The sequence below is a fragment of the Andrena cerasifolii genome, chromosome 13 (assembly GCF_050908995.1).
Source record: "Andrena cerasifolii isolate SP2316 chromosome 13, iyAndCera1_principal, whole genome shotgun sequence".
Taxonomy (NCBI): Eukaryota; Metazoa; Arthropoda; class Insecta; order Hymenoptera; family Andrenidae; genus Andrena; species Andrena cerasifolii.
Window position 1 is genome coordinate 9,489,084 of NC_135130.1, and position 14,125 is coordinate 9,503,208.

Below are 14,125 nucleotides of genomic sequence, written 5' to 3' on the forward strand. Positions count from 1 at the left end.
AAAGATCCGGCGAACGACGCGACGCGAGCCGAGCCGACGCACGTATGGAATTCGGAGATAAAGCGGGAGAACTTCGGGGACCTGCTTCGAAGCCGCGTTCTTTTTCTTTCGCGCGCCGACTTTCTTTCCCCAGAGAACAATCCTCGTCGTTCTCGGGGCCAGTCGAGCCAAGCGGAGCGGTGCCGAGCCGAGCGGAGCTGAGCTGCGACAGCTCGACTTCTCGCGGCAACTGACAATGGGGCTGAATCTTTCACGGGAAAGTTTGCGAGGGTAAAAAGTGGCGGATTTGAGAAACAAGCCAATTGCATTTATGCGGCAAGACATTCGTCCCCGTTAACTCGGGGGGGAAATCCATTTCGGCCTGCTCGTTCGTTCATCGATGTAGGTCACATCCGTTTTCCACGGGCCAACTCAGTTTTCATAACCGCGATACGCTCTGCTATTTCCAAACGCTTGGAAATAAAGAATTAAAAATCTGAAAGATCCATTAACGCTTCTATAACTGAACAGCAGGATACCCTTGTGGGAAAGGGAAACGTTAAAAGAAGCGTCCCGGTTCTGCGCGTTTTCGAATAAAAAATTCAAATAGGCCGAGAGGAAAAAGAAAACGAGGAGGGAAAAAATGAATATCCGGAAAGGGGATTTTTTTTTGTGCGCGCGCTTGGGTCACTTGGGCTCAGTCGTCCTCGGAGAGACGAGTTAAAGCGAAGCCAGAAAATCACTTCGACTCCGATTCGATGCATATCAAACTCCTGATATCGGACAGCGTCCCGATTCTCCTCCAGATTCCCCTCGAAATCCAACCGACGCGACAGGAAAAAGAAATTGTCCGATTTACTCGGTCGATCTTTCGCTTCGATCGAGCCGCGCCCGGCTAAGTTGCAGCTTCAATTTGAAAGTAGGAATCTCGGTGACGTTGGCGCGACGCGCGTCCGTTTAACGAGAGGGCTGCGGCGATATTTTACGAGGCGGGGATGGAGCTTTTACGCGGCCAATAAATTTCGGGCAAGCCCTGTGTCCTTACGAACTGGCTCGTGAATTCGCCTTTCACGCGGGAGCGCGTAATATTTCCACGGATAAGTTTACACGGCCAGTCCCAGCTTCAATATCATTAATCCCGGCGAATGAAGTAGAAAACCGCTCACCGGTACGTTATCGGAATTGGTGAATATCGGGGAACGTTTGTCGTATATTAGGTAGGTACTTGGCTGCATCGATCGCGCGCTACCCTTTGATAACTATGTGCTTCTCGCCATGTTAACGAAGAATCGCCCTTTCGTTCGCCCACTCCGTGCTCGACAACTTCCTCGTTGTCCCCTTTCGGTGGTCCCTTCCTTCCTTTCCTCAAAAGCACGCGGCCCTGTACTTCCTACGTACATATTTGCGTTCTTTATTGTTCTAGATTGCTCGCTCTGTAATCTCTCCCCCGACGAATTTCTTTTCTCATCTCGCGCACCGATAGGTACATGTGTACATTCTCGACTAACGAGTCTGGAGGATTCGTAACTCTTTCCCGGGCTGTTCCGCTTGTCTCAGCCGCACTCCGCCTCATCAATTCTTCACTGCTTCTTAAAATGATCGATAAACAAAGCCGAGGATTCGAGCAGCGCCCACTTGAATTATTTGCGCCGCTCAGCAGAAGCGTTCGCAACACACGAGGGCGCCGGTACGTATCTTGTACGTACCTGCATTCGATAGGCCGGGATTTTTAGCACCAGGGTGAACCGAGGCAAAATAAAAGTCAAGACTCCTGGAGAATTTATGCGAAGAACGGAGAAAAGAGGGCCGTGCACGAGAAATGGCTCGTGGCTATTTAGCCGACTAAACACGTGCCTGTACACAGGTACGTATATGTACCTGTGTACACCACTTGGCTCGCCTCGCCTCAGCTTTCGCATCCTCCTCGCATCCTCCGTGTGTCTGGTTCTTCCGGCTTCCTTTTCGTTTCGGTTCCCCACTCTGCACGTTCCGCTGCCTCGCGACGTCGCGTCAAGTTGACGTCTCATTAAAAAGCCTTGACACGTCGCATTCTCTTCTTCCGCCCTTTTTGCGCGCAAGAAAACGACACTCTGCTCTCTATTCTCTCTTTTGGTCTGAAAAGGCGGCGCGATAGGTAGCGAGTTTCATGTTTTTAAAATCAGCCGCATGCTCGGCGATTGGAAATCGATGAGCGAAGAATCGCCTCTCCTCCGACGTCGACGGTTCAGAATTTCCGCCAACTACACACTGCCCGTTAGTGCTCCGAGAATAACAGGTGTGTGACACGTACCTCGGGAGCAGAAGCATTTAATTTAGTACGGTGAATCGCGGCGTTATCCGCCGCCAAATTATTTTATTGTCCACCGTTCATCGAATTCGCCGAGTGTACCGGGTCCACCGAATCGGGTACACGTAGGCACACTTAAACGGCTCGGGGATGTTGCGCTATAGGGCATCGTAAATTACAAGGGTCGTTACGCGAATTTATCACCGCGCGCCATTTAAATGTGCGCTGCAGGTGCACGCGCGCACACCTGGCTGACCTTTCACCTATCCCTGGATATTCCCCGAATAATTCCAAATTGAAATACCGTACTCTCCGCATTGGCTCGTAGAGCGGACCGGGGGTGTTTCGAGAAGCGAGTTCATCCGAATGCTTTTATGTCTGTAAAATTTCATCGGCCTGGCTCTACCTGTCGTCGAGCGGAGTCGCGGGCGTTTCACGAAACACCCTGTTTAAATTAGCCCTCGGCTGGTCGATGCGTAAAGTCGCTTGGCGTCTGCAGACAATGGGGTACGCGATGTGGGTCGAGAAGAAGGCGCCACCATTGCCCCAGCATCGCAGAATCCATCCTCCAGAGTGCGAATCGCCTGTTTCGAGAGAACCAGGCGCTCCTAATCAGAGAATCGGCAGGGGGCATTTGCACCGAAAGGATTAACCGATCCCTGAACGGAGCACGCAACGCGCAACCCTTGCAATCCTCTTGCGTAGCCTCCGTTTACGTAACAACGAATATATAATTAGTCCAGTCGCGCACTGTCGCTAATCCCATCCGATGCTTAACGGTAATGAGCGAAACGTTAACGAAACGATGCGTCACGGCAAAGGGCCACTCGAATAAATCGGCCGAAATGATATTTCCGACGAAGGCAACGCCAACGTCCCACCCCAGCTGCGGTGTACCGTTGTCGATGTAGGTAATCGATGCAACACTGTGGGATTCGTAGCAGAAGCGCGAACAATTAACTCGGCATCGGGAGATTATAGTTTTCAATTAGTTGATAAAATCGGCGGACTTAAGTTTAATTAAAAGTCCTCAGGCCAGATATCGGATATCGATATTCGCTGGAAGATGGCTAAGATAGTCGCCGGCTACAGCGTAATTCAACTTTAAACACCCCTGCACTTCATATTAATATAAAGCGACACGCTTTTGGAGCAAACAGTCGAGCGAGGGACTTCTAAGGATACGAAGCGCGTTGCTCGCGCTTTAAGTCTTTCAGCAATTAGGTAGGTAGGTTCCTACGTACTTTTCTCGGTAGACAGTTTAATCGCTGTACGGACGAACACTACTTTCTAAATAGACCTCTCCGACTTTGCTCCGCCATTTCAATTCATTTCTCTTTCGTTCGAGCAAGGTATATATACCTGAGCTAGTATATACACTGTTCCTTTGAATCAAGCAAATAATAGGATTCTTACCTTCCATCCATTTCTCCAATTTGCTCTGGGGCTTTGTAATCCGCGAAACCTTTTGCCTCTGTGTTACCTCTCCGTCGAACGAGGCCGAACTTGCATTAACTGGATGCAGGTTATTCGAAGAGGTTCGCAAAACGTCCACCCGTGCAAGTAACTCGAAACCTATTAAGCATCTGTATTCACCTCCATAATTATAAACACGATTTCCCATGAAGTAGCGAAAAACGAATAAGAGAACTTGCCGGATACCGACCCACGGCTGGGACGTCGGATCTCATTGGGATTTCAACTTTCCACCTCGCTAATTGGCTTCCTCGGTGAATACGCGTAGGACTTTGCCGTTCTTCTGGTTGCACCGGGAATTCCTTTCATCGGTAGAATCAAACACATCAAGTTTTCGCTTGCTTGCCTACTCTAGTCGATCGGCATTATGGTCCTCTGTTCTTTCATTTCCCTTTCCGGTGCCTCTCGATTCTCAACGAAACAGGTACCTGTGCCATCGGGAACGTAAAACGTTTCCACAGCATCTCCTTTGACCTGGCGCCGCGAATCGTTTTACATTTTCCAGCCGCGCTGCTCGGAGCTGCATTGTTTGAATTTTACGTTACAGAAATATTTTTTACCTGCACCCTCGAATCGCGTTTCCGTTTTTTCATTACGCGGGAACCGACGAATTCGCCGTGTGCCCGTGAAATGAAAAATTAGCCGGACGGCCTACAGTGTCAACGCGTTGCAACGATCGCCATCGAATCGAACGAGTTTCCATGGCATCTGAGAACCTCGGCGTGTCTGCCTATTTCGGCTCGAAGGCTCTCTTAACACGCAGGGAAATTATCCTCGCGAGCGATCCAATAAAACTTCTCGGGAACTTCGTCACTGTCGTTGGAAAACAGTTTTCACCAGCGTTCTTACCTGCGATGTTTCTTCGCTTCCTCAACAAACTCCGTTGCCTATCCCAGCCAGCATTTCCCTTCCCACGGTGTTCCGAAACAACCAAGGCAACGATATCTCGTCTCGCGTTAGTATCGCGCAGCTGTTGCGTTAGAGCGACGCATGTAATTGACCGCGGGATTAATTATTCGAGGATAATGCCGCGATTTAATGTAACGGCAGATCGATTAAGCCGAAAGCAACGAACGTTCATTACGAATTGATCCTGCTTCTGTCGGCGTTCACGTGAGAGCTACGAGCAAAATAATCACGTTTATTTACACCGAGCGCGATGCGATCGTCGCGCTTGCAAGTAATGTAGGGATGTTAGGTGATCAGGGCAGGAGTAAACTGCACACTCGTGGAAAAGTAAAAAAGGCTTATTTATTGTAAAGAATAGGTTCAGGCGATGATGCCTCTCGTTCGACGGACTCTGCAGGACTGCCTTCATCCATTCTTATCTTGCGCTCCCCGAGATTCACACTTACAACACACACTCTTGACACGCACTCGGGTCACCCAAACTCTCCGCATGCATTCGACCAAACCATTCAAACCTCGCACCCCTGACGCATTCGATATCCTACTATAAACATCCGCTCTCGATCCCAATCGCTCTGGCCCAAACATACTTTGTCAATCGAACAGTCTTCGCACTCCCACAGTAATGCTACGATCGAGTACCTACCAGTCGTAACCGCGTACAAGAACAATTTGGCTGGAGAGTTTCGACCAATCCTACTGTTTTTAGCAATATTCGCGGAGAGAATCTCGTTACAGTTAGGCGACAGTTCTTCTATGTCCGATGGACCGTATAAAAAGGGTGTAAGCTGCCCAAATAATTTCAGACTAAACGTTTAAGAGGCCCGAAGCAATAGCAGCTGTCCTGATTATCGAATTGCTGCGGCATATCGGTATGCAACAGTGGTTTCGCCAAATTCGCCGCTTTCCCGCCTCCCTGTGTCTGCGACAATGACCAAAGGTGAATCCCTTGGACCGTACATGCGCCCGCATAATAATCTGGGTCATGTTCCTGATGCCCGCGAATTCGAAATCTCCACGAAGAAGCTCGCCTGTAAAACAGTCGACGAGTAGGTAAAAAGTAGCAGGTTGGAAAAGAGCAGTTCAAAGCCGAACGGCGGCAAACTGTACGCGTCGTCGCAAGCTGCAAGTTGCTAAGAGTAGGCAGTGATAATCCACCCTGTTAAGGGGGTATACCCGTTTGAACCCTCGGAAAATGTATACATTTTGTGGATTTTTTTACAAGTCAACGGTTTGATGCAGATTTCCCGTTTTTTAACTATGTTTACATAGTGTTATGAACTACTTATAAAAAAAGTTTCAGTTAAAAAACTATTGTTTTTCGGAAGTTACGGATACATGTCCGAAAGTCTCTCGATTTTAGACGGCTAAACGGTGGCCCTAAAAACTCGCGCTACATTCAACCAATTTACTTCAAATTTTGCATGCAGAATCATAATAAGATTCCGCATCGTCCAACGAAGGTTTTTTTTATTTCGATTCCCCGTTTATTATTTATAAAGGAAAAAGGTGGATTTTTCTCTTAGAAAAATTTAACTTTACCTTTGATCTCTCACCATTTCTTTATTTTTCAAAATTTTCAAAATCGCCTTCGTTGGACGATGTGGAATCTTATTATGATTCTGCATGCAAAATTTGAAGTAAATTGGTTGAACGTAGCGCGAGTTTTTAGGGCCACCGTTTAGCCGTCTAAAATCGAGAGACTTTCGGACATGTATCCGTAACTTCCGAAAAAACAATAGTTTTTTAACTGAAACTTTTTTTATAAGTAGTTCATAATACTATGTAAACATAGTTAAAAAACGGGAAATCTGCATCAAACCGTTGACTTGTAAAAAAATCCACAAAATGTATACATTTTCCGAGGGTTCAAACGGGTATACCCCCTTAAGAAATTCTCTGTTAAGAAATTTTTTTCTCTTTGTAAGTTCTCCTAGACAATCAATTTCAGTTGATCGAGCGGAGAATTGGAAATATAAAGTTAATGTCGCCTTTATCTCTGATCGTCCCTTTCTCCCGTGGGACCCCGGGCGGCCGTGATACGGATCCGGAAGCGCGCGATGGATCTCGATTCCTACCACATTCCGAGAATTCCGTATGTAGGCAGGGTAGTTAGGTACAATGATAGCGGGATTGTGGAGTGGAAATGCTGCAGCCAGCCCGACAGGACAACGCGGAACCCGGCGTGTTTTCAGAGCAGGAGTCGTGCTCCTCGAATTTTCGAGGCCGCTCTGCCTGTCGTAAAATTTAGCGAGCTTTCGGGCGAGATTTACCGGAATTTGCCCACCGCCAAGGTAGGTATTCGCGATAACGCAATTACGTGGTCGAAATATCCATAATTCTTGGAGCGCCGCGCCGCGCGCGGTGTTCTCCCAAAGTTTCCTCGACTCTCTAGCATCCGACTGTGTGCATACCTGCGTGTACCTACAGCGAGGGCAACTACGCGGACGCTCCGCGGCCCGGCGTCGCTCCTGCGACACAATACTGTTGATTTCATTTCGAGCTACCGAACTTGTAATGGAATTTCGCCTCCGATAGCTGGCACAATGGAATGGCTGCTTCGCAAGCTCCTTGATTATTGGAGCTCAGCCCGGCAAGGATTTGCCCGCGACTCTAATCGATGCGATATTAAAGATGACGAGCATCATTTTACCAGCCATTTCTTCCGAAGAATCTTTCTCTTCGGGGGCAACCCCGCGGTCGGTTGGCAGAGCTTCAGGGAAGCAATCTCGTCCCGTTTGTTTCCTGAGAGCGGCTAATGTCGCTGTAGACTCGAAGGAAATTAACAGCCGCGGCCGTGATCGCGATAAAAGAAAGTAATGGAACCGAGCTGGTCCTTAATCCTCTGTTGTCCAGTGGCGTGTGCGACTCAAGATAAGGGTGGTTGACTAAATGGGCACGGGTTTAGTTACGGTAATGCCACGATTCCAACCGGCTATGTATGGCCAGGGCGGACGATCGTATCGCCGGGCTCTGCGAGCTGAAATTTTCCATCTACGCAAAGCCGCCGCGCCGCCAACCCTTGTACGCTTGTGTCTACATTTCCATGCTCCTATTCGTACACCTACTTACCCTACACGCCTCCGTACGCAGAGCGCGGCCGTTTATCACGTCGCATCGCTGCGAAGGTCGCGATGACAGTTCTGTTGCTTTATCACCGTCACGGAAAAAGGAGGAGTCCATTGTTCGCTGCCGGTTTCCCTTTTGCAACGCTGTCTAGCCACCGCAGCCGGTATGGCCCGAGGCCAACGCGTAAACAACAGCCAAGGCGTTGTGTCGTTCTGCCCCGCCGTTGGCCGAGTCGCAATTGATTACCGTTCACGGCAAAGATATTGCGCGGCTCCGTTTAGTCCCAGGCCAGTAGTCCCTTCTAACTTCGGACTCCTCGCCCCCTCGAGGCTGCCGGTGCTTGCGAAAGAAGACGGGCCACGAAGATGTTTGCAAAGGAGCGCGTCTCCGGTACCGCGCATCCAGCGGAGGGTAGCGCCAAGAGAAATTAGGCCGCGTCCTCAGCCGTTCCTCCGCGACACTTCTAGCTGTGACTGTCGGCGAAGTTGACAGAGTATCGCCAGCGACGCACCCCTCGCGTGAATTAAACAGCTTAGATAATGGAATATCTAACGAAGAGATTCGTTGGCATCGGGTGGCAGGGGCTGGGTTTAATTAATGTCAACGACTTATAGCAGGGCTTGAATGCTCCGAAACGAGTTCACCAGGCCAACCCTACATGCCGATCCACAAGGAATCGCTAATTCGGCACACACACCGGCGCGACACTCACGGTATGCCGTTTGTGGTATCCAAATGCAATATACCAGCGCGTGTGTCGCGCGCACACGGTGCAGCCCTCGCTCCCGTGTTCGTCGTATCGGCTAGTTCGCTGGATACGCTTGAAATGGAACTGAACGAAACGCAATTAGGAGAGGAAAACTATATAGGGAAAAACGCTCGTGCTGGAAATTGTTTAGTTATACACTAGCCAGACCACCTTGATCAAGTCACTCTGTTTAGAGAAAGTTTGTCCCATCTCCAAACCCAATTGAGATGCGGAAACACAAATCTCCATAAACCTAAGGAGCCCTTGACTTGCATTGTCGTCCTCGGATCGCCGAGTTTTTTCTTGACGCATCCCAGACCTCGAAGGTCAAGTTCTTGAGGGCCCACCATGGGTCCGACCGTTTCAACGGTTTTCGCCAGCAAGTAGGCCGTTGGTGAAATCAAGGCCCGGGGTTTTTCCCACGCGTTGCCAAGCCGTTACCACCAAGCGGAGGAGTCTAACGCCAACGCATCCCACTCCGGAAGACACGCAAAGGGCGCAATGGAAGGGTGTTGCGATGTCGCGAGACGCTGATTGGACAAGGCCCATTTTTCCAGACCAGGAAGGAGGGCTGAGAGACTTGGAGGAAAGCTCAGCGACGAGCCGTGACCAGATCGCAATAGATATTCAGAAAAACCTCATCGAACCTATCGAACGCTACAGATCTCACTATTATAGTAATAGACCTTGCGTACGAACAAGTACACTTAGATAGTAAATATAGTTAAGTTAAATTTATTGTTAAAATAAATGGTTTTGAATCGATTGAACATTGTCCCTCTACAAGGGTGGTCCTTCATAGTCGGCAAATAGTTTGCAATCTTAACAAACCCTGAACGAGTCTAACTCATCCAAAGGGAATTAACAAAATACTAGAAAAACAGTAGAGAATTTGGTGGTTTCTCAGATAGCTCCTTAAGGGGGTGGGAGGTTTGTAGAGTTGGAACGTATTAATCTGTAAGCGTTCCCTTGCCCTTGCACCAGGAGCGTAGGAGACTGGAACGCGCGCGCGGTAATTACAGCGCAAGACTGTTTGAGGTAATGTCGCGACATTTCCGACGAACATCGCCGGTGTATGCGTACCTAACATACCCTCTGCCCTACATCCCGCCACTATTAGTGCTTTTAATGCATTAATTTTTGCCCGTCCATCGTCTCGCGCCTCGTTTAAACTCAACGAGACTGTCTCGTTAGCGATTCGCATGCACCAAAGGGTAACGAGCGTCGGTCAGATTGCACCGGACCTGCGCACTGATAGGCACTTGGAGATCTGCGAGAAAAGCTGAAAGATTTAGGAGATTCGAAGATTTGGTCGCGGTACGTACCTATGGAGAAATAATACACGTAGTTGGTTCGCAAGAGCATCGGTTCTCTCTCGCGGATGCTCGCGGCCTCGATTCTCGCCCCTAATGTCTGTTGTCCCTTTGCGTTTGTTTGCACCGGTGCGCACCTGCTTGTCCTCAAGTATCCTCGATGGAGAAGCGAGAAGCCTCGCTTTGACGCGCGGGATTTGTTACTGAGCTGCTCCCGACATTTCCTGGGCGTCCCCGTAAAATATACGCGGGCACTTTCACACTATGCAAATGTGACTGCTATGCGCTGCCGTGGAAATAAAAATAGAGAGCACCGAGCGGGAGAAAATGGAGCTGCATACGAAAGGAAGCGTGAACCACCGCGCGCATCCCGGTAGCAGCGTCAAACTACATCCGAAAATTGAATAACTTATGATGCACCCAATCAACTACCTTTCCGTTATTTTCTTTCTTCTCGACCGGTATGCGCACTCGTAGGAAAGTCTGTAACAGCGTTTCCTATGGAAACCTTGTAAAAGAAATTGAAAACTCCGTTGGTACTGCTGTTCCTAATCCTGTTCTTAGTTGCACGGTAACTAAGTAACGCTAAAGTTGCGCGTACATACGTCCTTACCTTTCGCAAGCAAATATCGCGCAATTTTTTTTTCAGTGCAACGCTGCGGTCGGTGTGAAGGCATTTTTCGATATGATGCACAGTGGACCGCACAAGGTGATGCTGTTCGGAGCAGCTTGCACGCACGTCACCGATCCTATCGCCAAGGCGTCCAAGCATTGGCGCCTCACGCAGGTAGGTGGAGAAAATTGCACGAAAGATCGTTGAGTGCATAAGGGGGTGACAGAGTTGAAGTGAGAACAAGCTATATTGTTGGCGAGCGATGCTGCGTCACGAGCAGCTTCGCCAAAGACGCATTAATTATGTAGCGAAAGGAAGCCCAACGAGCTAGACGCCTACTCTACGTAGCATCGTTCGCATTCAAATTTCAAACATTAGATACACACTAGGGTGGCTCTTATCTGCTCTTGGTGAAATTTTTCTTCAAAATTTTCTTCGCAGCACCCCCCGGAATAGTTCCAAATAATGAAAAGAAAATCTGTGTAAAGTTTGAGCCGATCGGATAACGGGAAAAGGTGCCTCCGGGTGCTTGAACATTTAAATAATTATGTAACAGCTCACGAAGTCGATTTTATATAATATCCTCCAAGTTATTGATTACAGAAAAAAATATGTCAAACAAAAGTTGTAGATCCAGACAAGGAGCATTTTTTATGTCCTATTACTTTTTCTCGTGCGACAAACGGTTTCCGAGAAACTTCCGAAAAACTAAAAGACAAATTTCTATTTTTAAAATTTTAAAAGTTGAAATCCTTCTCGAACACTTTTTATTTATGAAGGCGAAGAAAAAGCTTGTAATTTTTATTTTCCCGTTATACAATCGGGCTGAAACTTTACACAGATTTGTTTTTTAATTATGTGGAACTATTCTTGGGGGTGCCGCGAAGAAAATTCAAAAGTGTAACATGCACGCGCATCTTTCAATCGCGCTAATGCCCGTACCGCTACCAAACAACTGGCCCCTTTCGGTTGCAGCTCAGCTACGCGGACACGCATCCGATGTTCACGAGCAATAGCTTCCCGAACTTCTTTAGGGTGGTGCCGTCCGAGAACGCGTTCAACGCCCCCCGCGTGGCACTTTTGATACACTTTAACTGGACGAGGGTCGGTACGATTTACCAAAACGAGCCGAGATATGCTCTGGTAAGTGCTACTAGCTTCACAAAAACGCGGTAGTAAGTAATAGGAAGCTCATCGCATCGCATCGACTAGATCCGGTGAGCCGACGGGCGCGACTCAACTTCTCACCGTCAGAATCCCGGTGAACTTTGGGCATTACCGTTCCCACCGTGTTCCTGGGCAAACTTGCACGCCGCGATGCACACTATGCATACCTAAGTTCTACTGCGTTAACGTCCAACTTTGATCATTAATAATTGAAAGGGTTGGCGACCGAAAACATTAAGCGATCATTCGGTTTTGCGTACACGCGGCTCGGTACGGGAACGTCATCTTTGCCGTTCGAACGAGAGGCTGGGGCGTAAACGCCAGCGATCTCGGCTTGCCGTCCCTTTCGTTCGCGTTCAACGGAGCGTCGTTCCGTTTGTCCACAGGCGCACAATCGATTAGTCGCCGATTTAGATGACAACAAGATGGAAGTGGTGGAGACTCAAAGCTTCGCCACCGAAGTGTCGTCGGCTCTGGAGAAGCTGAAGGAGAAGGACGTTCGGATAATATTAGGGAACTTTAACGAAATCTGGGCGCGACGTATATTCTGCGAGGCCTACAAGTGCGTACTCGAGATAGATTTTCTGCGTAATGCCGCGTGGATCGGCTCACGTTGCTCACGTCGCTCACGTCGTCACGGCTGGTTAGGAAAGCTTGGTTCGAGGGAATCGCAATCGTTTACAGATTCGGCATGTTCGGAAGGAAATACCAATGGGTAATCATGGGCACGTACGGGGAGAAGTGGTGGCTTCTACCCGACGGCGGTTGTGCACCCTCGGAACTCTCGGAGGCTCTGCACGGTGCCATTCTAACGGACTTGCTGCCCTTAACGACAGAGGAGCGGTACACTGTGTCCGGCATCGTAAGTAAAATGCCTCAGTCGCCCCTGGTTCTGGGACCTGTACCCTCTATGTACGTAGCTATGTAGATACCTACTTGAATAGCTACGCGCGTTTTTTTTTTTCTCTCCTTTCGGCCGGGAGGGATACCTACGGACGAAGGCGATGAATCGTCCAGAAATTTTCAACGTTTCCCGTTGGAACGTTTTACAGACGCCAGATCAATATCGGGTCGAGTACGACTCGAGACGAGGCACGGAGTATTCAAGATTCCACGGATACACGTACGATGGTATATGGGCGGTCGCTTTGGCCATACAACACGTGGCGCGTAGGATAAGACACTATCGTCGCAATCAGACCATATCGGATTTCAGATACAGGGACGTACTTTGGGAGAAGCTTTTCCTCGAGGCTCTCAGGAATACCAGTTTCGAGGGAGTGACGGTGAGCAAAATCAGCACCCAGACGCCTTAATACCTATACTCTATATTAATTTGCACGACGACGGGCCACGATACAAGTATTTCTATCCATTTAGTTCTCTGTAATTTCTCTGCTGCTATTTCGCCGTCGATCCACCGATCAACCAACAGACGAAAATGATACCTAATGTATATACGTTCCGCGTTAAAATTAAAGGAACGCTATAATTTCTCAAAAATTTTGGTCATTTTCAAGTGGCTGTATATCTGCGAAAAATGGGCGCAAAAAATATTTAAAGAAGCATTTTAACGCTTAGTTTTTGAAGCAAAGACTCAAATCTTGGGAGAAAAATATTTTTATCCGAACTCCTCGCAATGGCAAAAACTGCGCTTCGATAACTGGTATTAGCACCACGCAAAGCGATAAAAATGTTTTTCTTAAATTTTGTAAATCTTTTCTTTTTACTAAAATGACATTGAACTAACAAAAAGTGCAACAATCGTTCAAAAGCCGCAAGAACAAAAATCCTAGATCTAACCCAGACTATTTTTCGCAGAGATACAGCCATTTGAAAGTGACTAAAATTTTCAGGAAATTATAGTGTTACTTTAATTTTCGCGCGGAGTGGGGTTGCGCGCCGGTAAGTTTCGGGGGCGCGGTGCGACGTACTAGTTACCTATGTAACGGCATCAACAGAGTTGAAACGCGATGTATCGTGAGCGGAATATTCTTGCAAGTTCCGCGGGGGAAAATTGGAAATTGTAGCGCGACGCGTGGAATAGCATCATCGTTTCGACGGAACCGCGTCGGGGATCACGAGCGCAGAGATCTGAAATGAGTGTGCTTGATGTTTGCAGGGGCCCGTACGTTTCTACGATAACGAAAGAAAAGCGTACATTCTGTTAAAACAGTTTCAAAGTGAGTATGCGACGAAAGGCTATCGGAAATTTGCGATATTTGTATGTGTTCTGCTATTACAGGCGGCAGCGAGGTGAAGGTGGGAGAATTCGACGGCGTGACCGGTGTCTTGGACCTGGCAAGGGGTCAGCCTTTGGTCTGGAGAGGAAGATCACCCCCAAAAGATCGAACTCTTCATATCATCGAGCAATCCACCGTAAATATTACAATCTATGCCGTGATAACTTCGGCGGCTAGCGTGGGTATCATCATGGCGGCCATTTTTCTTGCCATCAATATTAAATACAGAAATCAAAGGTGATTATTCGAGACACGGTTCCTCTGAAATCAACTCGGTAGGACGTAGAATATGTACATACCTATATTGATCGCGTTGCCAAG

At 48.3% G+C, this 14,125-nt stretch overlaps 1 protein-coding gene across 4 annotated transcripts in view; it reads left to right on the plus strand.

Moving 5' to 3' along the window:
- Positions 1-14,125, plus strand: part of Gaba-b-r2 (gamma-aminobutyric acid type B receptor subunit 2) — a 93,768-nt gene that overhangs the window by 73,975 nt on the left and 5,668 nt on the right. For all 4 annotated transcript variants that reach the window (XM_076825392.1, XM_076825390.1, XM_076825391.1 and 1 more), the window contains 7 exons: positions 10,431-10,568; positions 11,370-11,537; positions 11,948-12,123; positions 12,246-12,423; positions 12,614-12,847; positions 13,684-13,744; positions 13,807-14,041. In XM_076825392.1, the coding sequence (XP_076681507.1) occupies positions 10,431-10,568; positions 11,370-11,537; positions 11,948-12,123; positions 12,246-12,423; positions 12,614-12,847; positions 13,684-13,744; positions 13,807-14,041 (1,190 nt within the window). The remainder of the gene's footprint in view (positions 1-10,430; positions 10,569-11,369; positions 11,538-11,947; positions 12,124-12,245; positions 12,424-12,613; positions 12,848-13,683; positions 13,745-13,806; positions 14,042-14,125) is intronic.